Below are 23,629 nucleotides of genomic sequence, written 5' to 3' on the forward strand. Positions count from 1 at the left end.
GTTCATAAGTATCTTGGTGTCCTGATTGATGACTCCCTCACTTTCAGACCCCACATTGAAAACCTGGTAAAGAAGTTAAAGCTTAAACTGGGCTTTTACTTTTGAAACAAGTTGTGTTTTTCTTTTGATGTAAAAAAGCGCCTTGTCACTGCTACTCTTTTATCAGTGTTAGATTATGGAGATGTACTCTATGTGAACGCATCGTCTAAGTATCTTCAAATGATTGACACTGTCTATCATGCTTCTCTGAGGTTTATTACAAATTCTAAAACCATGACATCATTGTGACTTGTATTCCAGAGTGGGCTGGCCTGTCCTGTCCACTGGGAGGCTGGGACACTGGTATACCTTCATTTATAAGGCCATACTTGGACTACTGCTTTCCTATATCTGCGGTTTGATTATGAGAAGAAGTGTTGGTTCTTACTGTCTGCGATCAAACAAGCATTTGTTCCTCTTTGTGCCATTTGCCCGTACAGAGCTGGGAAAAAGGGCATTTATGTACTCTGCTCTGTCCACATGGAATATGCTGCTAAAAGACTGGAAACTCTCTGAATTGATCTCCCTGAATGCTTTTAAATCCAAACTCAAAGTGCTGGAGAAGAACTCGATGACTTGCACGTGTTTTTCATAGGTTGAATTGTCCTGTAAATTATTGTTTGTTGTAACTGTATGAGGTAATTGTATGTTGTAACTATGTGTTGTGTTTCATGCTGTCTCTTGGCCAGGACTCCCTTGAAAAAGAGGTTCTTAATCTCAATGGGATCCTTTTCCTGGTTAAATAAAGGTTAAATAAATAAATAAAATAAAATAAATAGAAAAGCGCTATATAAATTTAATCCATTATTATTATAAAACTGAATGCGACTACAGACGGAAATAAATGTTGACATTTATTGTGACATTGTATAAGCATAAATGATGCATCCCATTTTCAAACAGGGAACCCAACAAAACATCATGTGTTTGACTTTTTTGTAGATTTTAGGTGTTGAATGATTATCTCAGACATTGCACAACAGAAGATTACAGAAGAAAAATAGAAGTAGAAAAAAAATGAAAACGAATCTTTTTTATTTTTTTTATATACACACATTTGCCAGTATTCTATTTTTATGTCACAAAATGTCATGTGTATGTTTAAGTATTTGAGTATAAAAGATCCATAACACAAGGGCAGTTGTGTGAAGGTCAACACACAGGTAACATGCTGCAGGTTTCCATCAGACCAGTTTCTTGGCAATGAAGAAATCTTTGAGTCGTTTCATTTGCCAGAACCCGACTGACAGTAAGATGGAGGTCTGCACCACAGCCCACCACAGGACTTTACTGTTGGTGTCCTCGCTAATCTCTCGAAATGTCTCTTCTTTTTCCTAAATGAAAGGAGGAAACAGAAATGAAGCTGAGAAATTAAATCATCCTATAGTTGTTTCACAGATGAGTGGGGATTTGCATATTTGGTTGTAGAATCGGTAGCATTAGAAAAGATGGATGTTGATCATGAAATATAATTGTTATTAGCAGGGTAAAATCTAATACTAATGCTGATGTACCCTCTGGTATTCCTGCTGCCTGATGATGTACATCATCTGATCTATGAGGTGACTGAGGCTGTTCTCCAGAATCTCCATGTTGTCTTGGGTTTTGTCAGTGTTTCGGTCAATTGCATGCTCTCCCATCTGAACGTCCAAATGTAGCTTCTGTACAACAAAATAGAAAAAACAAGGACAAAGATGTCAACATTCGATGATTAATTTGAGCAAAAAATTGTCATCAACGAGTAAAGTATTCCCGGTGTTCATTATAATCCACATTTTTGTCCACAGGTCTCACCAGCCGCTCTTTGGCAAAGACAGAGAACCTTGTGGAATTGGTTTGGAAGCAAAGGTAGTGTTGACCAGAGGCGTGAGCTGTGAAGGTGACTTTACCAAATTTACCGTAACGTTTGGTCGTCACAACCTAAAACAAAAAGAAGAATGTAAATGTTAGACAGGGACAGATGTTGGCACTTTCACTGTTTGTTCTGGTATCAAGTAATTAAGTTGAAGAATTCACACTTTTTATATATTTTTTTATTTTATTTTTGGGTTGAGCTCTTCAATTAATCTCTGTAATTATATAATCACTAAAGGTTGCTGGGTGTGTTTGGTGACACAGCAGTGGAAAAAAGTTTTGGACACTCCATGCATTTGTGATATATTGCATTAAAAGTCACTGTTAAAGGGGTCATATTTAGCTGAACCCACCTTTATTAGTCTTTGGTTCATTTACTTGTGTATTTGGATCCTAATACTTCAAAAAGTTTGAATTTGAACCCTCCAGGTGCTGCAAAGCTATCTTTATATTTATTTGGCAAAAAAAAAAAAAAAAATTAATGCTTTCTTAATTTGTTACGCTTTAGAACTAGTTACATCACGACATTTGCACATATAAGGTCCAGACTTCCGATAAACATTTCTCTGAGTACGACATAATTGCACTGGTCAACATCAAATTTATTGTTTAAGTTTTTTGAGCTGATTTAGGATAATTTTGGTGTGCTGAATCTAAAAATTACATTAATTTTACTCAATCAGGTTAACTTTCTGAACTATGCTACATATTGGCTTTTTAACATTTTTGCTTACATTTATGGGCATTTTCACATCATATGATACAAAATTCTTTCATATTTCTTGCAATAAACAAGTTCTGAAGATTTTACTTTTGCCAATTTATGATTAATGTTTTTTTTTAATATTACAGGGGAATGAAACGGCTTCGACTAGAAGATCTTGCAAAAATAAGTCTGATGTATTCTGCTACATCTGCGGTGAATACACCATTGTACCTAACAGGAATCAAGTCACAAGTTTCATAAAGTGTGCTTACCAATCTTATTTTGGTATTAATTATTATATTTTGTGAGAAGATCAATTTTTTCAAAATCAAATTAGCAAAAAAACCTGACCTGATTGAGAAAAACAGATGTCATTTTTGGATTTAGTGGTGCAAAATGGTCCTAATTCAGCTGAAAAAACCTAGACAACTTGCAAAAAACATTTTTTTGTAACCCAGTGTTGTTTATCAGCAGTAGCGGTTGTAGTCCATACTGAAACTAGAAGCACTCGGAGAGCGCACACCTCCGCCAAGGCTGATCAGTGCCCCCCCCCCCCATGGGCCCCCCCATGCCAAGGAGGTTATGCTTTTGCCAGGGTTTGTTTGTTTGTCTGTCTGTCTGTTTGTCTGTCCGTTAGTGTGCAACATAACTCAAAAAGTTATGGACAGATTTTGATGAAATTTTCAGGGTTTGTTGGAAATGGGCCCCCCATGTGGGCCCCCCCACCCCCGATCACCACCAAAATTTAATCATTTCTTCCTTATCCCATTTCCAACAAACCCTGAAAATTTCATCAAAATCTGTCCATAACTTTTTGAGTTATGTTGCACACTAACGGACAGACAAACAAACAAACAAACCCTGGCAAAAACATAACCTCCTTGGCGGAGGTAAATATGTCCAAACTTTGAGCTGATTACCTAAAATGTTCAGTCGTTGGTTGTATTAACAAACTCAAGTGGCTAAACGAGACAGAGCAGCACGCTCAACAACCTGGAGGGGGTGGGACCTGAAGTGGCTCATTTGCATTTAAAGGGCCAGCGCTCAAAACCACCTTTCTGGTGTCATTACTCAGAAATAGGGTTGAAGATGGACCTGTGGAGTTGAATTAATGAAGAATTCAGACCCAAGCATAACATTTACAGTTTATGTCGACCACAGGGAAATGTTTTAAAATGCATAATTCCATTTAAAAAAGCAAAATATCACTCTTTTAATACATGTTACATTGCCAACTGTTTCATTACACATTAGTGTGTTTGATGCAGGTTTGGTGACGAAGCTGAATCCATTACCTCGTGGTTCGGGTCTCTGATTGTCACAGTGACACCGAGGTGAGGGGAGTGGGAGAAAGCCTTTACATCCCAGGGCTCCAGTAAGAAATAACCTTAAGATAAGCAACACAGGAGTAGAAACAGACACTGTGTACTCTGAGTGTAATGGACTATGATGGATGAGCTCACAAAAAGAAAAAACCATGTAGCATTAATGTGTGACAACAGTATTTATATTTGTACCTCAGGCTCTGTGTGTATTAGTAATATTATGAACGAGGCTCAGGTGTAATGTTTCTTCTACAGGACTCACCAGTCACGAGCATGTCCTCAGGAATCTCCTCAATGATGCATTTTTCCTCCTGCTCTCCAAGATCAAAATACATGGCTGCTGCCAGGATCAGGTAAGTCTGAAGGAGGAAGGCAGTGGCTCGCAAACCCATTCTCAGTTACCAGTGACCTATTAACTCACAGTACACAGCACAAAAAGCAAATGTTTTTCCCTGTTTTTCAAATAGCCTTATTTGTAAATCTTCAAATATTAAATGAAGTTGTAAAATCCAAGCGCTTATGTCCTTTAAGCAAACATTTAAAGTGAGCAGCTGACAAAGTTTGGACGTGTGAAAGTGACAGATGCTGCTTTGTGTGACGAGTCATTCGTCTGGTTTTGTGACTGGTTAACCTGGGAGCCAATAGAAAAGCTGCTAATACTAGTGATAAACGGGCTGGCTGCTCTTACAAACTTATGTCAAAAAGCAGCACCTTTAGCTGTAGTTTTTGCTTATATCTTACTTAGAATAATCTTCCAGTTAGTATAAAAATTTTTATCTTTGAGCTTTGATTTTGTTGTTTTGTTGCACTTGAATCAGGCACCTGTACTGAAGTTTCATATGTAGTTCTGGAAGGAATAAATCACTGCTTTTACCAAGATACAGTGCACAATATGAAATAAACCTATGCCTAAACATACCTGAACATACCTAACCTACCATTTTAATTGCACAATAATTCTGCATCTCAGCGTACTTCATTCTCAGTTTTCTATGTTGCTACACACAGTTATGTTTTCATCAGTTAGTATGGGCAGCCAGATAAATCTAACTCCCTTCTATTTTGAAAATGCTTTCAAAAATTTGATTACAACTATCTATAATATCAACAGTTGCATATTTTCAAAACTAGTGTTTGTCTGATCCATCACAGAATGGAAACGTTACAATAACAAAACATAGCACATTGCGTTACAAGTAGAGACATGAAGATTAATTCACTTTACAGTTTCTATTTAACATTTTCTTTTTATTCTTTCTTTTTTAAGAACATGTAGCAAATTTGGACATACAGAAGGAAGACAAAAAAAAAGTAAATGTTTTAGTTGACAGTAAACAAAATTAACGTAAAACTGGATTTTGATAGTTATTCATTGTTTTATTGACCACCTCTACCTTCCCTTGTTTTTAGAGCGTGATATCTCAGGAACACCCTTCTTAAAATTTGCCATAAGTTGGATTCAGAGGTGAACTGACTTAGATTTTGTTGTTTAAGATCACTGTGAAAGACTGTGACATCATAATGGAAATTATCACTACAACTTCTTTACCTCCATGTACACTACAAACAAAAAGTTAAGGATATTTAAAATTTTTGGGCCATTCTTTTTTTCAGTTGGGATTCTTGCACAGCACTTTTTACTTTTTTGTGTGTGAATTGAATTGAGACACTTTTTTTTAAATGACCAGACATAGTTTTATTTACAACTGGCAAAAATGACAAACAAAAAAAGAAATATCCTTAACTTTTTGTTTGTAGTGTACATGTCAGTAAAGTTATGACCTCCATTTCACCATAAAATACATTTAATTCAGATTATAAAAGTCCTGATGACATATATCACTGGAAAAATTCAAAATCTTACCAAGTGTATTTTTCTCATTTCTAGTCAAAATATCTCATCACAATTAAAAAAAAGACATAATCACATAAAAAGTAACTTTTCAGTGAGATATAAGAACTTATTTTTAGACTATAGATCTTGAAAATCTTATTTCAAGAAATCTTACCAGGAAAGTTTTCACTTATTCCATTGGCAGATTGTTTTTTTTTTTTTTTTTTTTTGCTTAATTCAAGCAAAAAAAAAAAAATCTGCCAATGGAGTGTGATGACATATTTTGACTAGAAATGAGAAAAATACACTTGGTAATATTTGGATTTTTTCCAGTGTATGACTTTATACAGACTTGAATGCAAACTGGAACTTGACTTCCTCACTGAAGCTTACAATCACAGAGCAGTAATTCTAGTTTTTATTATTTTTATGTTAAAAATATGATGTTGACCTCCTAAAATCTACATCCTCTACTTTGTGACTACAATATAACGCCCTCTCCAACTTCCTGTGGAAAATGTAATCTAAATTGTGACATAGGATTGATGCCATATACTTACTTTAGATGAGGTCACCTTATAAAGTAAACCCCCTCTCCCTCCACACACAGAATAATCAGCCCCCTCATATTTAGCATCTGCAGAAGTTGTCATCCCTCAACGGAAGCAAAGTATCACATCTCCTGGCCCTGCACAAGTTTCAATACGAAGTCAGTATGTCTCGCTGTTCTGTCCTTGAAATAGTAGGCTGTGTTTTAAGCCACTTCTGTAATAAACACACTAATACATTGTTCATCATATACCAACCTGAGTTTATACTTCACCATAACATCTCGCAGACTTAGCTGATGAAACAGCTGTTAAAGCCAAGAACTGCATCTGCTCCTCTGCTGTTTCTCCTGATTCTGTATCTCAGTAATTTTCCTCTCCCTTGTTATTCAAGAAGGAAAGTAGCCAATCACACTCCAGATGTTTGGTGCTTATTGCTATTCAGCGTGTTATCTTCACGATGGTTTCTATGTTACTTGGGAAAGAAATACAGATGACAGCGCATGTGACTTTGTCTATTTTACATATAATAACATTCACTTACGTAGTCATTGATTGTTTTAAAGCGTGCTTTCTTTTGGGCTCATTCAGAAAAGAGGTCATTGTCAGTTTATAGTATCCGTTCTATCTATTAAAGCTGACTTTCACCTCACACTGGGACGTGCTACACTGTACAGCAGTGACGTACCAACATGAAATGAGCCCTGCGCGATTTCAAGGCTTCGTGATCTAAATCAACATTTGGTGAACTATTTTAAATAGTTGGTGAGCGCCTTTATCCCTTTTATGAGCAACACTTCATCAGAGCAGATCCAAGCCAATACGGGGGTTTGAACACAGGTCAGTCAGGTGAAAGCAGTTCTCTCTGCACTCAATTTGATCCTTCAGCCTCACTGTTAGTAATATCACCATGGGAGCTCCATTGTAAGTAAGCCCAAATGTGTGTTTCAGATTAAATGGTCATACATTGTACTGAGCGAAGGCACTGAAGGAGTCTGTTATGGTGACTTCCATATAACAGAATATACTTTATTATGAGAAAGTGCATCTTGTGCTTATGAGATTCATGCATTCGTGTTTCCTCTATATCTATTTAACAGCTTCCACCTCTGAAAACACATGTGGACGCACTTTAATGTAGTTTTAATGTCATCTATAACTGAACAAGGTGTCGTCCAGATGCTATAACAGTGGTTCCCAAACTTTTTTGGCATTTTAACATCACAAATTTCTGGTGACCCCACTTATTTTTTTTTGCTAAAATTAATTTGGTTTTGGTCATGTAATAGTTTGCTATACTATGTTGCAAATAAATGTTAATTTTAGACGACATTTAGGCTATATGATGTATATTATTGTGTACAGAGGCAGAAAAGCAAGGTGTAGATTACTGCACAAAGTGAGACTTGGATTTTCCTTGGTCAGGATATGTACAGTCAGTCCAGCTGTGATTTACAAGGCTGACAATTAATACTGAACAAACAAGAACTCAAACTATAAATTTTGAAAGAGCTGCAGCATCTGAAACTGACCACAATGAACATTTGACAGATAAACAGAACCACAGTGCTGCAGTTTCAGCTTCACAGTTTGTCATGCCTTTTATATATTGTGATTGTCTCTCTCAGCTCACCATATATTTTTTATTACTAAGTTTTTATTTTTATCAATTACTAGAAATTTCAGGCCACCCCATTTGAATTTCCAGGCGACCCCACGTGGGGTCCCGACCCCAAGGTTGAAAAACACTGTGCTAAAATAACGCATAACTAAGACCCAAACAATAACAGACGGCCTTTACTGTTTTATTTACACTTTATTGTCCATACAGAAAACATACAATTTTCTTTTTCCATTTTTTTTTTTTTTTTTTTTTTACAAACATGTATTTCATAACAAACACATCACATCTAAATATCACAGGAGAATATAAAATACTCCTCTCAGGTCTGATATACTGTACACAACAGGTTAAAATCCTGTCAATAAATATATTTTGTACCTTTAGGAAACAACCACAATGCCTCTGGAAAAGTGTAGAAGGTGGTGTAGTTTAGAGCAGTGGTTGTACACCTCAAAACTCTCAAGATAAAGTCTCAAGACAAATGTGAGGGGTCACCGTACAATCAGAGGGGTTAGAAAGAAAAATCAAAAATGTTTCATTAGGAGAATTGTTCATTTTATGTTGACCAGAAGGCTGTACCGTTTCAATCAGGAGGCAAACGTAGCTGGGCATTAAAGAGTCAGAGCTACTGTGAATATTTCTGCCTGACTCACTTTTCTAGTCGTACAGACTTCGTTAATGGAGCCACCGAGGCATTGCAATTTCCCCTGTGTCTCCTCTAGTATTATTAACATTTTTCTGTTAAGTATTTCATGGATATGTGGATTTTAGATCTTAAGAATCATTTATAGGGATTTATTTTTCAGATCCACTGAATGGAAGCTCCCTGGAGTTATAATCCCTTGTGAACAAACCAACGTGAAATGGGAAATGTGTTTGCAGTAAATGCAAATTTTTTAATCAGTCACATTCTCTCCTAAGACAAAATAACCTGTCAAATCTGAATCAGTGTCTAATAGCAATTTCGCCACACTACACCTTTCAGAACTGTCAGATTTAATAGTGAACAGTCTGCTTTTACAACTTCCTTCCGAGTGTCTTTCTTTCATTTTAATTCATCTGTTAATAAAATCAGTCATTTCATTTTGACAAAGGTGCAATCATTAAAGGAGGGAGTGAAAGAGAAGATCATTTTTACGCCTGGTGTAAATACACAGCAGACCTTTTACTGTTTTTGCTCCGTTTGCGTCCTCTTCTCCCTTTTCTGGATTTCCTGTCCTTCTTCCTCTTCTCCTTCCTCTCTTTCTTCTCCCTTCTTTCCTGGCCTAGTCATAAACAGTTGTCCGGGAAGCACTTCCTCTCCTCCTCCAGCAGGGGACAGGCTGCTCCGTTGTTGGCCGGGTGCATTAGGATGTAGCGTGTGCGGTGCTGCACGCCTGAATCTCCACACTTGCCTTTGCACAAGCCCCAGGGAGACCACACGGACACCTCACAGTCCAGAGGCGTATCTGCACACAGAGAATGTCACATAAACATCAGCCATAATATAATCTTCTGATCAGCTGCAAGAGTTTTGCATGTGCATATTTAGTTTTAACCCTTTCATGCATAGTGGTCACTACAGGGGACAGCTATTGTACAGCTGTTCTCTTATCGTATTTTCAAGGATTTTATTGTTTTAGTTCCATATCAGCCAACACAGTGGACGCCAATGCATAATCTCATACACTGCAATTCATACCATTACTGTAACTGTGCTGTTCTTGATAAACCTGATCTGCACTAACATGTTTGAGTATAAATCAGGCGGTTGTTATTGTTGTTAGACTGTCATTAGCATTAATTTTTTGTTGTTTTTTTTGCATATAATCTCCATAAAGTATGTTAAAATGTGACAAAACATCAGATTAACAACATTTAAGAAATTATTTCATAGTTTTCACACAGTGTATCAGTAAATACATGTTTCTTTGCTTCTAAAATTAAACACATGGTGTCCAGCTGAGTAGACATTTTTGCAACTCCATGAAAAATAGGTTCACAAAAAACCATTTCAATCGCATTTTTTTTTCATGCCTGAAGAGGAATAAAAACACTCAGGAAAGAAAATCTCAATTGAAAGGGTTAATAATATACAGCAAGTGTGATTAGAAAGAAAATCACTAGATCATGGCACTATGTAGTAGTTTGCCTTTTACATTTACATTTATGCATTTGGCAGACGCTTTTTTCCAAAGCGACTTACAGGAGAAAACCAATCAAATCACTTGATCAATCAAATTTTTATTTATATGGCGCCAGATCATAACAAAAAGTTATCTCATGACACTTGATATATAGAATTGGTCAAAACCAGACTCTAAGCCAATTTACAGAAACCCAACAGAATCCTCCAGGAGCAAACACTTGTGACTGGTGACAGTGGAAGGAAAAACTTCCCTTTAACAGCAGAAACCTCGAGCAGACCCAGACTCCTGGAGGATGGACGTCTGCCTTGACCAGTTGGGGTTAAAGAGAGAGGGTAACGAAAGAGAAAAAGAGAAAGCGATAGACATAGAGACGGAGGGAGTAGGGGGAGACACATGGATGCAGTTGAGGATAAGTGAGTGATGATGATAAAGGCAGGAGAGAGGCAGGACCACCGCAGCAGGTCCAGAGATTTTCTTGGGAAAATCTGTGATAATCCTGGGAAAAACCTTATTAATATGTTTAAAATAGAATGTCTGACAGTGCTAGGACAGGAGATTTTCTTGGTTGGAAGGAAAATGGAGAAATCCGATAAATGCTACATGTGCATTTACAGCTTTTAATGAACACTTAATTTCTTGTTTTGAAGTTCTTTCCTAGTTGCTATTTATTTTTTTCTTCTGCTTCAAAGTGATCAGTGCTAGAACTCAGTGATTTCAAGGTGATGTATGAACATTTTGTTTGTTGCTAAAATTAATGTCAGTAGAAATACAGGTAAATTGACTTTAGTTACTTCAGCATTATTGGTTTGATTAGATACCCAGGGGGGAGAGAGGGGTCAGATTTGGACCCAGGTAGCTTCAGCACCCTGATTTGAACTTTTCACAAGGGAGGTTCTAATACTGTGGCTCCAAAGTGAAGTGCAATACTGCTGATGACCACTAGAGGCTGACCATAGACCCACAGACTTACATGGAATCTCTGTCTAAAAGTACAAAGTCGATTGTTTTTTTCCAGGAGTCTTTCTGATCTCATTTATTTAATTTGGATCCTCTGGTGGTTCTGATTGTACATATAAAGCACAGGTGTCAAACATGCGTCCTGGGGGCCAAATCCGGCCCGCCAAAGGGTCCAATCTGGCCCCTGGGATGAATTTGTGAAATGCAAAAATGACACTGAAGATATTAACAATCAGTGGTGTCAAAATCATTTTAATTCAGGTTCCACATACAGACACATACAGTCCAATTAGATTTCAAGTGGGTCAGAATCAGTAAAATATTATCATAATAACCTATAAATAATGACAACCCCAAATTCTGTCTTTGCGTTTTTTGGTGTAAAAAAGTAAAATTACATCAAAGTGTTTACATTACCAAACTATACTTTTACAAAAAACGTGAACAACCTGAACAAATATGAGCAAACAGAAATGTCTTAAGAAAAGTAAAAGCAATTTGACCAATATTCTGCCTGTTACTCAATGTTTTGTGTGATTGTAACGCACTTGTGTAAATGATAAACTGATAAACCGAGGCAGAATATTATTAAAATGTTAAAATTGCACTTGTTTTTCTTAAGACAATTCAAGTTGTTCATGTTATTCAGAGTTTTAAGGAAACTTTGTAGATGTAAACCTGATCATAATGTAATTTTACTTTTTTCACTGTTATTATTTCACTGGTCTGGCCCACTCAAGATCAAACTGGGCTGAATTTGGCCCGTGAACTGAAATGAGTTTGACACCCCTGATATAAACGGCTGTGATTGACAGGTTCAGAAGCTCATTCAGCTGCAGCATTGGACTTTCAGAGCTTTTGTTTGTGGAATAAAGCTTATTTTTACTTAACACATTTTCAAAATTAGTTGCGGTGAAGTTTGATATTTTACTGAGTCGGTACATTTGTATTTAACATCACCCCTTGTCCTTCCTTTTTTCAAATAAAGTCATTTCTGGGTCCAAAAAGCCAACATGGCAAACTCTACAAAATGGCAGTCCAAAAACTAGGTGCGTTTGTCAAATACAGTCTATACCTTTTCATAATTTTCCTCCTACTATTGATGAACCGCTGACCTCAGAAGCCTACTTATGCAATGTTCGCCTTTTTTTTTTCTCTCTGTACAAAACGTGATGTACTTGCCGGGCTACCTCAGCCAACCTTGTTGTAAACAGCTGATCTGTATCACAGGCTCTGATGAGTAGAAAAGCAGAAGGATGGGAGGCGGTACGGAAGCTGCATGGATGGATGGACAGATGTAGAGGTGGAACATGCAAGTCAAGTGTAGGCTGATTTTGACATCTCCCTTCATCTTGTGCATCCATTAAAGTCAAAAGGACAGCACAATATGGAAAAAGGATGAATGATGCAAAGCTCCTTTATGTTATTTTACTCTCATTAGTGTCATATATCGAGGGGCAGGTGATTTCTAGAGTTAAATAAAGAAAAAACACTTTTCAGTGTCGGTTGCGTGGCATATAAGCATATAAGAGATGGGAAGATAAATTAAAAGAGGGCGAGATAACCAGATGGAGACGGGCGGGGTGGGGGGTGGGGGTGGGGGTTTGAGATGGCGCTTCAGGACCAAGGCAGGAAACCCCAGCAGATTCTTGGCCCCTTGCTGTTGTTTGTTGATGCGTAGTCAGGGGAACGGGTTTGTTGTCTGTGATGCTGAGTCAAACCCTTACAGTCACCCTGAACACTGAATCCGACTGCAGCCCTGTCAGGTTCGCTGCCAGGTTGACACGCTATCGGTTCCCTTTTCCGCTCAAAAAACTTTCCCCTCATCAAGTTGTCTGTTCAGAGTTTCTGTGTTGATTTACATATTTGTTAAAGGGTATTTTCTTCAGTACAGGTTATCTGACTGATGCATTGTTTGACTCTAATTACCTTCATTTTTCCAAGCTGCCTTCCCTCTCTTGTTTGCAGCCTGTTTTTTACTGTCACCACACTTCTGTTTAACAAGAAGTCTTAAACCCTAACAAGCTGGGAACCACTATTAAGTAAACCACTTCATGTAATCGACTGAAATTTTCTTAAAATGTACGTGTCTGCATCCCATTTGGGGTCACAACCCAAACACTGCTGTACATAATTTCCATTTAAAATGCAGTTCTTTTTCCTCTGTCTCTCGTCCTCATACTTTTTCACTGCTCCAGATGTGACCCTGGCCTTTTCTGATGGATGTCCTGCTCTTGCATGGTTTCCCTGGGTTTCGGTTGGAAGTAATTGAGTCTGTAGGTGGCCTGTAATAGTTCCCAAATGCTTTCATACGAGTCAGCAATAGACCCAGTACCACTGTGTTGCAGGCTTAGTAGCTGCAACAGACAGTAGTACATTTATTTATATATATATATATATATATATATATATATATATATATATATATATAGATATAGATATAGATATAGATATAGATGTAGATATATATAGATATTGTATAGTCATTTTATCATTAAATTGGTTTATTTATTGTTGCAGATATAAAAAGACGTAGTGTCAGTTCCAGTGTAGTTAAATAATTATAATAACTGTAGTTACCTGTTTACATTTTCAGTTGCACAGACAGAATTGTACCATTTGCATTTATTACATTTATCTATCTTTTTCTATATTTTAAAATTTTTATCTATTTATAGTTGTTTTTATTATATGTTTGGCATTCTGTGGACAGCAAAGCAAAAATTTCATCGTACAAGGAACATGTTTCCTCTCTGTGCATAGGACAATAAACACTTTGAATCTTGCACAACACCCATATTAAATTGGTGCAGCCAGTCATTGATTGATGAAAGAATTGTAATTAAAGGTCCATTCACCTTTTTTTTTTTTTTTCTATCCTACTGTCTTTCTTAGTGGACTAAGCGGTAAATTGGGCTCATTTAGTTACGTATACTCATCTAAAAGTCACATGTTAATTTTTCATACCTAACTAGACGTACTGTACTTATGTTACTATCTGATGCTTAATTATATGTAACACAGTTCTGTACTAATTCATCTTTTGCTCAGTGTGAAAGCAGAAATATGAAAATACCCTGCAGCTTCGGACTTACTTATGAGCTTGTCTTCGATCTCATTTCCAGTTGGAAGTTGGTTGGATTGTGTGGGCTCCACTGGCAGACTGATGATCTGATTAGTCTTCTTTATCTTAGTTAGCTTTAGCTTGGCGATTGGTGGGAGGTGCTTCAGACGAGGATAGTAGAAGGAGTTAGCAGGATGGCTGGGGAAGGAAGAGGTGATCTACAGAAGGGGCAAAACATGGAAGAATTATGAGTAAAAGGTTTTAGAGGAGATGCATTTAGACAACTTGTGTGTTTATATACTCAGTGCCAATGAAAACGCAACACTTGAATGTGTTTTATTGTTCCTGAGCTGCATCAATATGTTTCAGTTTCACCTGTATAAGATAATCCCAGACAATTTCTTAACAACCTGAGATGGGTTGAGCTATTGTCACGCTTGAATGAACTTGTCTGCGTTCATAAGACTTGTTTTTCTCATTGCTCAGCAATGAACTGCTCAACTTAAGGAATTGTGGTCAGTTAAGGAGTGCTCATGTTCTGTATATAAAGGCAAGCTGAAAAGCACCAAAATCATTTGCAATAACTCAGCGATGCCCAGACTGACACGTGACCAAAGATGCCATGCTATGGGACTCCTGGAGGCCGGAATCTCTGCTCGGCAGGTGGCGCGCCGTTTTGGATGCAATGTGTCCACCATAGTCAGGATGCAACAGAGGCATGAAGAAACTGGCTCAACTGCAGACAGACCTCGCCCTGGACGAGCACGTGTGACCACGCCACAGCAGGATCGCTACATTGAGCTGCAGCACCTCCAGGACCGCTGTGTGACTTTTGGTTTTGGGGGTCCTTGAGTTTCTTTCTTTATCCTTATTTTTTGTCAACAAATTTGGATGTGATTTTTTTAGTTTTACTGTATAGAAATGGCCTATGATTAATTCCAAAGAGTTTATGGAATAAAAATCCTCATCGATTTAAAAAAATATAAGAATCTTAAAGTGTTGCATATATATTCAGATTTTTGGATTATTCCAGTGACTTAAATTTACCCATGAATGCAAGTTTTACAGACAAATCACAACTTACAGACACTGTTATTTAGGAGGTTTTTGTATTTGGCAGAAGTCAGACCCACCTGTGTGATTTTGTCCTGGGGGATGGTCTCAAAGTTGGGTGAAGAGAAGGTGAAGCCGCTGTCAGTTCCTGCATCATACGGGTAAAGATCCAGCGACACATTCTCTTTCCAGTGGTCGCCATCGCACAGGTCAACAGTGTCGACGCCCACAAACCAGTCTGGACTGGGAACGATGCGCACGATAAAGGACAACTGAAGATGGAGAGGAGGAAGGGAAGCGGGTGGAAATAAATGGAGCGTAGATAGAAGAAAGAAAGAAAGAAAGAAAAATGAGGAGGAAGTGCAGAGTGAGAGATGAGGACCGGGGACAGTGGAACAGAGTGGAAAAAAGAAAAGGAACATTTCAAGCCGCAGTTCAAGATATTTTAAGGCTTGTCTTTGTTAGTGAAGAATGTTTTAGCTTTTGTAGAACTTTACTTCTTAAAGGTAGTGGTGATAGAAGTCTTAGAGATCGTTGTTTCCCATTGGAGTTGCATCATGGGTAAAGACTTGATTAGCCAAATTCTTTTGACATAGACAGATTGTGTTCAAATGACTAATCAGTGCTGTGCAGTATGAGCAATGTTTGGCTCTCATAGTGTCCCTTAGCTAAAACCAGTGGAATAACTGACTTTGAGTATAAATAAAACCTCAGAAAATAAAAATCCCATCAAGAATTAGCTATGATTTGTCAGTAAGTTTATTATAATATTTCTATATCATAAAAAACAAGTGACCTCTGTGTGCGTGTGTGTGTGTCCAGGGATTCACACAAAATCCGGAAAGAGCTGACTGCTGCAGTTTGGCATATTTATGTATTTTTGGTCAAGGAAGAGACTAGCGAAAACAGCAAGTTGATAGGACCAATTTTTTGGGAGATATTAGTAATTTTTGAATACAATAGCCTTGCAATTACGTTGCTATGCCCAGAACGCTTTGGCGGTGACTGCTGGACAAATGTGGTACAGCATGCACGAATACACAACAGCATAAAAACTCACAAATCTAGAACCTGTGGTCAACGCGCTAGTCATAGTTATAGTTATATTTATCGATTAATTACTTTCAGTTTGATGTTCAATGAGAGAGATTTATTTATTGATCAGTATATTCATTTAGGTAGGGATGTCTGATATTGGCTTTTTTGCCAAAAACCGATATGCTGATATTGTCCAACGCTTAATTTCCGATTCCGATATCTACCGATACCGCTGCAGATATATGTTGGATATTAAACTGATTTTAGGTAACATCACATATCTCCTGTCATGGAATCAACACATCATGCCTAATTTTGTTGTGATGCCCCATTGGATGCATTCTCAAATGCAACAAGGCTTTCAAAATGTAAACACTGTCTGTGCAAAGAATACATACTTCAACTTAAGTTGTGGAAAAAATGCCATGTTTATTTATTTTCTCTCCCTCCCTCCATGAGTCTATTACAGTGTGGCAACTCTACTGTACAATTTTGAAAACTGCACATTTCTTTCAGCTACAAACAATGCTTCATTTACGCGTCGGTAAATGCTGGCGAAATCAAGACATTATTTTATCTGTTTTAATGATAGGCAAAAAAAAACGATAACGAAATTCATCGATATTATATTTTTATGCCAATATCGGGCCATAATATCGGCGGGCCAACATCATCGGACATCCCTACATTTAGGTATTTATTATTTTGACTTTGATATTCAGTTCAACAGCTACAGGGGTTGGACAAAATAATGGAAACACCTTAAAAAATCAACAAAATATAATTTAATATGGTGTAGGTCCGCCTTTTGCGGCAATTACAGTCTCAATTCTCCGAGGTATTGATTCATACAACTTGTGAATTGTTTCCAAAGGAATTTTAAGCCATTCTTCAGTTAGAATACCCTCCAACTCTTTTACAGACGATGGCGGTGGAAATCGACGTCTTACTTGAATCTCTAAAACTGACCATAAATGCTCAATAATGTTGAGGTCTGGGGACTGTGCCGGCCATACGAGATGCTCAACTTCATTAGAATGTTCCTCATGCCATTCTTTAACAATTCTAGCTGTATGGATTGGGGCATTATCATCTTGAGGTGAAGGTGTTTCCATTATTTTGTCCAACCCCTGTATGTAGTTTGTCATGAAGTTATTGTTTCATTTTCAACAGTGTTTTTCAGCTGTTTAATTTGTTATTGGTTAAAACACTATTGGTTGACCTCTACTATGTACATCCTCACCTCCTTTTAGTGGGATTCTATCAAACTCTGTCTGTACAGTCTGTTCTGTGTAGGGGAACATCTTCTCCACCTGGCTGTTCCCCTTCTCTCACCTCCAGACCAGACCCTCTGGAGTCAAATCCTCCTTACTCCGTCCAAATCTAGTGTTTGGTCAGATGTGTCCCTAAGTTTATGACCTGCCCAGACGCTCATGAGTGGGAACTTTAGCAGCCTATTCCTGCTGAGCTTTACATAATTTCAAGAGGCATAAATTAAGGTTGCTGTACCTTTTATAGGAATCTCTCATCAGGGTTCTGCATATGGAAAACTCGAAGCAGCTATTCTCGCTTGTTTATTGGAAAATTAACCATTTTACCGCCTCAGCCTAATTAAAAAACATGTTACGCTGTCAGTTATTGTGAAGTAGCATTTATAGGATAACTATACAGACTTCCATGGGGCAGAGCTGTAAAAGTTTATGGAACTGATTTGTTGTTTTATAGCTGGATGTCATTACATAAACAGGAAACAGCCTTGACAGTGAACTGCATAACCCGGCTCCTCAAGTCTATCAAACTAGCAATTCAGATCTATTAACACTCTTAAATATGCATAGCAAAGCAAGAACTGAGCCAAACACACCCAAACCTTGTTCTCCATGCCCCCCTCTAAGTAGTAAATTTATGGTGTTTACAATGTCTAACCATGTCAAACTATAAATCTGCATTTACCTGACCTAGACTCCTGGAAAACAGGTGTTAGACTTACATAGGAGTGCCTGGCGAAGACCTCGAACTCGGTGTTCATCTGGCCTGTGCCTCCCACAACAGCGGGAGCCGAGAGGATCCCATAAACACTCTGGATGCGTTCACCCGCCGCCTCAACTTCCTTCATGAGCGTCCAGGCCTCGCCTTTCTCAGCGAAGTCTCTTATTCCGTTACTGGCAAAGTCATTACGCTGCCACATGTGGTAGTCGGAGCTGTGGGTCACCCCTAAGAGGAGACGGAGAGGGATGGAGGCCAGACAGAGGAGCAGAGATAAGGACTGGAGTAGTACAACCACAGTACTGCACTACCTCTGCTTCCAGTGCTCCTATCTATCTATCTATCTATCTATCTATCTATCTATCTATCTATCTATCTATCTATCTATCTATCTATCTATCTGTCTATCTGTCTGTCTGTCTGTCTGTCTGTCTGTCTGTCTGTCTGTCTGTCTGTCTGTCTGTCTGTCTGTCTGTCTGTCTCTATCTGTCTGTCTGTCTCTATCTGTCTGCCTGTCTCTATCTGTCTGTCTCTGTCTGTCTGTCTGTCTGTCTGTTCCTGTCTCTGTCTCTATCTGTCTGTCTGTCTCTATCTGCCTGTCTCTGTCTGTCTGTCTCTATCTGTCTGTCTGTCTCTGTCTCTATCTGTCTGTCTCTGTCTGTCTGTCTCTATCTGTCTGTCTGTCTGTCTCTGTCTGTCTGTCCCTGTCTCTATCTGTCTGTCTGTCTGTCTCTATCTGCCTGTCTCTTTCTGTCTGTCTCTATCTGTCTGTCTGTCTCTATCTGCCTGTCTCTGTCTGTCTGTCTCTGTCTGTCTGTCTGTCCGTCTGTCTCTATCTGTCTGTCTGTCTCTATCTGTCTGTCTCTGTCTGTCTGTCTCTATCTGCCTGTCTCTGTCTGTCTGTCTCTATCTGTCTGTCTGTCTCTGTCTGTCTGTCTGTCTGTCTCTGTCTCTATCTGTCTGTCTCTGTCTGTCTGTCCCTGTCTCTGTCTCTATCTGTCTGTCTGTCTCTATCTGCCTGTCTCTATCTGTCTGTCTCTGTCTGTCTGTCTGTCTCTGTCTGTCTGTTCCTGTCTCTGTCTCTATCTGTCTGTCTGTCTCTATCTGCCTGTCTCTGTCTGTCTGTCTCTATCTGTCTGTCTGTCTCTATCTGTCTGTCTCTGTCTGTCTGTCTCTATCTGTCTGTCTGTCTGTCTCTGTCTCTGTCTGTCTGTCCCTGTCTCTGTCTCTATCTGTCTGTCTGTCTGTCTCTATCTGCCTGTCTCTTTCTGTCTGTCTCTATCTGTCTGTCTGTCTGTCTCTATCTGCCTGTCTCTGTCTGTCTGTCTCTGTCTGTCTGTCTGTCTGTCCGTCTGTCTCTATCTGTCTGTCTGTCTCTATCTGCCTGTCTCTATCTGTCTGTCTCTGTCTGTCTGTCTCTATCTGTCTGTCTGTCTCTATCTGCCTGTCTCTGTCTGTCTGTCTCTGTCTGTCTGTCTCTATCTGTCTGTCTGTCTCTATCTGCCTGTCTCTGTCTGTCTGTCTCTATCTGTCTGTCTGTCTCTATCTGCCTGTCTCTGTCTGTCTGTCTCTGTCTGTCTGTCTGTCTCTATCTGCCTGTCTCTATCTGTCTGTCTCTGTCTGTCTGTCTCTATCTGTCTGTCTGTCTCTATCTGCCTGTCTCTGTCTGTCTGTCTCTGTCTGTCTGTCTGTCTCTATCTGCCTGTCTCTGTCTGTCTGTCTCTGTCTGTCTCTATCTGTCTGTCTGTCTGTCTCTGTCTGTCTTTTTCTGTCTGTCTCTCTGTGTGTCTATCTATCTGTCTGTCTGTCTGTCTGTCTCTCTCTCTTTCTCTCTCTCATCCATCCATCCTAAAATCTCTGTTACGTTTTTCTTCTCATATTATTCTGCTCTGTACTGTCCAATGCAAATTTCCCAACTGTGGGACATTATAGGTATTTTCTTTCTTTCTTTCTTTCTTTCTTTCTTTCTTTCTTTCTTTCTTTCTTTCTTTCTTTCTTTCTTTCTTTCTTTCTTTCTTTCTTTCTTTCTTTCTTTCTTTCTTTTCTTTCTTCTTTCTGTCTGTCTGTCTTTCTTTTTACACTTACCAATAAGGTTGGACCACTGTGCAGGGGGGCGGTACACAGGATACTGCTTGGGGAAAGCTGCCTGAGTCCACTTGCCAGTAAAGGTGAGGCGGTACTGGGCTGTTTCTGGGGCAGTGCACATGGGGACGTCAGTGGGAACAGGCATCGAAAGGACGCCATGGCCCAGTGTCAGCATCAGGAGGACCAGGCGATAAAAGGCCTGGCAGCAGAAGAGGATGCTCCTTGGGTTATCCATGGTAGAGAACAGTGATTGAGAAAGGATCTAAAGGAGGCAGAGGTAGAAAAAACACAGATGGATAATCGTCTGTATTATTCTGTTGCTTCTGTGCCTCCATCTCTGGAGGTCTGGTATTTTTATCCTCAAGAATGTACCTAATTTCTGTCTGTTATCATGCCTCTACTGCCTCTGTCTTTGTGCATTTTAAAGTCTAGTGCTAGTCTGATATGCAGTTACATCTGTCAGCTCTAACAAGGAGAATTAGTGAAAGGGCAAAGTGTTTGGCAGCAGAATGACAGCTGGGATTCGAAACTGTATGAGTCAGAGGGAAAATTTTCTTTCAAACCTTTTGCACATTTATTTCCAGTGTTTAGACCTACAAACTGAGTTAATGTGGAATTTGCTGACTTCTGACATTAATTTAGATGCCTAGTTAGCTGTTGCTCTTGCTGTAGCCTTAATAGGATAATACTGAACATCGCCAATGCAATCCAACTTTATTTGCAAAGCACTTTAAAACAACTGCAGTGGACCAAAGTGATGTACAGAAGAATAATTAAAACCAAAATAAAAGAATAAAATACAGGAAAGATTAAAAGACATAGAACTGTACAAAAAAGAAAACAGCGTTGTACAGAAGAATAAATAAAACCCAAATAAAAGAATAAAATACACAAATAGATTGAATAACATAAAAAGATGTACAATTAAAACAACAACAACAACAAAAAATACATCTGATTTATTTATCTTTTCTGCAGGATCACACACACATTTATATTTTATTGCTCCAGAAAGGGAGGAAAAACATGATACCCCTTCTGCATCCTCCATCATCTCATGAATGTTTGTGAATTCTCTAACAACTGTTCCTCATTTTAATGTGCTGTCATATTATCGTAGGTGATATAAACTGATGAAGAGGCAATAAAGAGGAAATAAATACTCCACTATAGGACTCAAATTCAATACAGTATATACATACATAGTTTTAGTGCATTTTGTTTACTGTTCAAGATCATACACAGAGTAACATGGCATTGTAATATGTTGCATTAAGTGCAGTACATAATTATTTACATGCACCAGAGCAGTAGGTATTATAAATATAATAAACATAGACACTGCATTCTCAAATGTCTTCTTATTGTTTTTGTTTTTACTTTGTCGCTGGTTATTTTGCATGCAGTCTTATCCTCATCTGTCATGTCACTGACAGTATTTTGTGCACACTTGACAGAAGCAGTCTTCCGTCGTACAGGAGTATTGTGTAATAGACGTGATGTAGAAACTACTCACTGATTTCGCTGAGATTTCCAGATGAATGAAGGGCTGCAGCAGATGAGTGAAGAGGAGGGCTGGAGGTGAGGAGAGGGGAGAGGAGAGCGTTGGATGTGGCTGTCGGAAGAGTGACTGCGAGGCTCCAAGTGCTTTTTCGCCTATTTATGTCTTTGAGGAGGTTCCCCCTTTCTTCCCCCTTTCTTCCCCCTTCTCCCCCCTCTCCCTCTTTACCCCCCTTTTCCCCCCTCTTACTCCACTCCCCTCGTCAGCTTTCCCAGCTCTTAAACTCAGATTCACTATCTTCTCATTTGCTCCACCCTTCATGCCCTTTGACTTTGGCTCCCCTTCCCGCTTCCCACTCCTCTCCTCCTGCTTGTCTTATATTTTTGTAAGTAGCCCATTAACTGACTAATGTGTTCAGCAGTCTTATACGCACAGCCAGAGGTCCTGAGCAGCTCTGGGGGTTCAGTGTCATTTCACAGTGTGATATTGTAGTTCTCTATACTTACAAATATGACTAATGAAGCCAAAAATATTTCTCTTTTACTGACTGTATCTCTATTGGTAGGCTTTTGATTTGCAGCTCATCCGCTACATCCAAACCCTGTTCTGCTTTTTCAACTCATGTAGGGAGTTATATCGCCGGTGTAAGATTGCCCAACTACTTTGATGTGTTTTTCAGGAACTTAGAAGTCAGACATCCAGAGAAATGTTGGAAGAACAATGAGATAGACTGTTCGTTCATTGAGTAGAAGGAGAAAGGAGGAGGAGAAGGATTCTGTTGGGTCTCTGTAAACTTAATTTGATTCTGATTTGAATTGATAAAGCACTTTGTGACTCTGTCTGTGAAAAGTGCTCTATAAATAAAATTTACTTACTTACTTACTTAAAGGTTTATGTTAAAAATGGCAGTGTTTCAGATTCAGATTACTTTATTAATCCCAAAAGGGGAGTTCAGTCATAGTTAATCCACTCCATGCATGCATCCTAATCTTCAAAACGCTAAGACGAGGTTGTTGTACAGTTTGTCAAAGAGCAGAGATCCACATGCATGCACTGTAATACCGGATAAGTTGAGTTTACTTAAAAAATTTGAGTAAACCTGTTACCTTAAAAAATTTAGGTAATGAGTAATGAAAACTTGAGTGTATTAAACTTAAACGCTTGATTTGAATGGAATTGCTATTTTAAGTACAACACACTAAATGCCAAGTAAATTTAACTCAAAATTTGTTGCAATGTCAGTTGCTTCGGATATTCACTAACTTAATATCATCAGTGCATTGGACTCATTCCGAGTTGATTTGATTTAAAAGCTTTTGCAATATAAATTGCTTTGTGAAATTATTCAACTTAATATATTGCAGCGTGGATGGAAGTTAAGCAGGAAGATAGCGCAGTGTAATTTACCAGTATAGGAAATGCTGTTATACTGGCATGGCATAAAGTTTTTCAATAAACAAGATCTATAGTAGATGAACAGTAAATCCATTGTTCTTCCTCTGGCTCTGACTCATGGTGCAGCTCTACAAAAATACAAAAACAAACACAAAAAGGACAATAAACACTGACATACACACATTAAGTCCAAATTAACACTAACACCACAATCCCACTGAACCCCTGCACAGAAAAATAACACATTTTCAACAACATGCCCAATACCCACAATGCAATGCGGAGATAAAACGGTGTTGTCATGACTAAAACTTAGTGATTTAAATCCATTCAACTTAAACTTTTTCGTACTTTCGACTATGTCTACAAATTAGTAGAATATACTTAACATTTTATAGTAATGGAATAAAACTTATATCATTTAAGTACATTGTAATTAAAGCATTTTAGTAAATACAAAGTCCGGGCTTACAGTGTGGGTCAATACAAGT

General features: G+C 38.4%; 2 protein-coding genes across 3 annotated transcripts; both read right to left on the minus strand.

The window, feature by feature from the left end:
* Nucleotides 1-1,223: 1,223 nt before the first annotated feature.
* LOC115427535 (transmembrane emp24 domain-containing protein 11) lies at nt 1,224-4,316 on the minus strand. The gene is made up of 5 exons (XM_030146118.1): nt 4,187-4,316; nt 3,895-3,986; nt 1,834-1,959; nt 1,554-1,700; nt 1,224-1,373 (listed from the first exon to the last, which is right to left on the minus strand). Exons 1-5 carry the CDS (start codon nt 4,314-4,316, stop codon nt 1,224-1,226), a joined length of 645 nt encoding a protein of 214 aa, XP_030001978.1.
* Nucleotides 4,317-8,133: 3,817 nt separating this feature from the next.
* spon2b (spondin 2b, extracellular matrix protein) lies at nt 8,134-21,863 on the minus strand. 2 transcript variants are annotated; one of them, XM_030145731.1, is made up of 6 exons: nt 21,759-21,863; nt 20,243-20,504; nt 18,162-18,385; nt 15,214-15,405; nt 14,112-14,298; nt 8,134-9,378 (listed from the first exon to the last, which is right to left on the minus strand). In XM_030145731.1, the coding sequence occupies exons 2-6, from the start codon at nt 20,475-20,477 to the stop codon at nt 9,200-9,202; spliced, it is 1,017 nt and encodes a 338-aa protein (XP_030001591.1). In that variant the 5' UTR covers nt 20,478-20,504; nt 21,759-21,863; the 3' UTR covers nt 8,134-9,199. The 2 variants fall into 2 exon arrangements, with proteins under 2 accessions (XP_030001591.1, XP_030001592.1); XM_030145732.1 differs by having other exon boundaries at nt 21,755-21,859.
* Between the last annotated feature and the right edge of the window lie 1,766 nt (nt 21,864-23,629).

This window comes from Sphaeramia orbicularis, chromosome 10 (genome assembly GCF_902148855.1).
Source record: "Sphaeramia orbicularis chromosome 10, fSphaOr1.1, whole genome shotgun sequence".
Lineage (NCBI taxonomy): Eukaryota > Metazoa > Chordata > Actinopteri > Kurtiformes > Apogonidae > Sphaeramia > Sphaeramia orbicularis.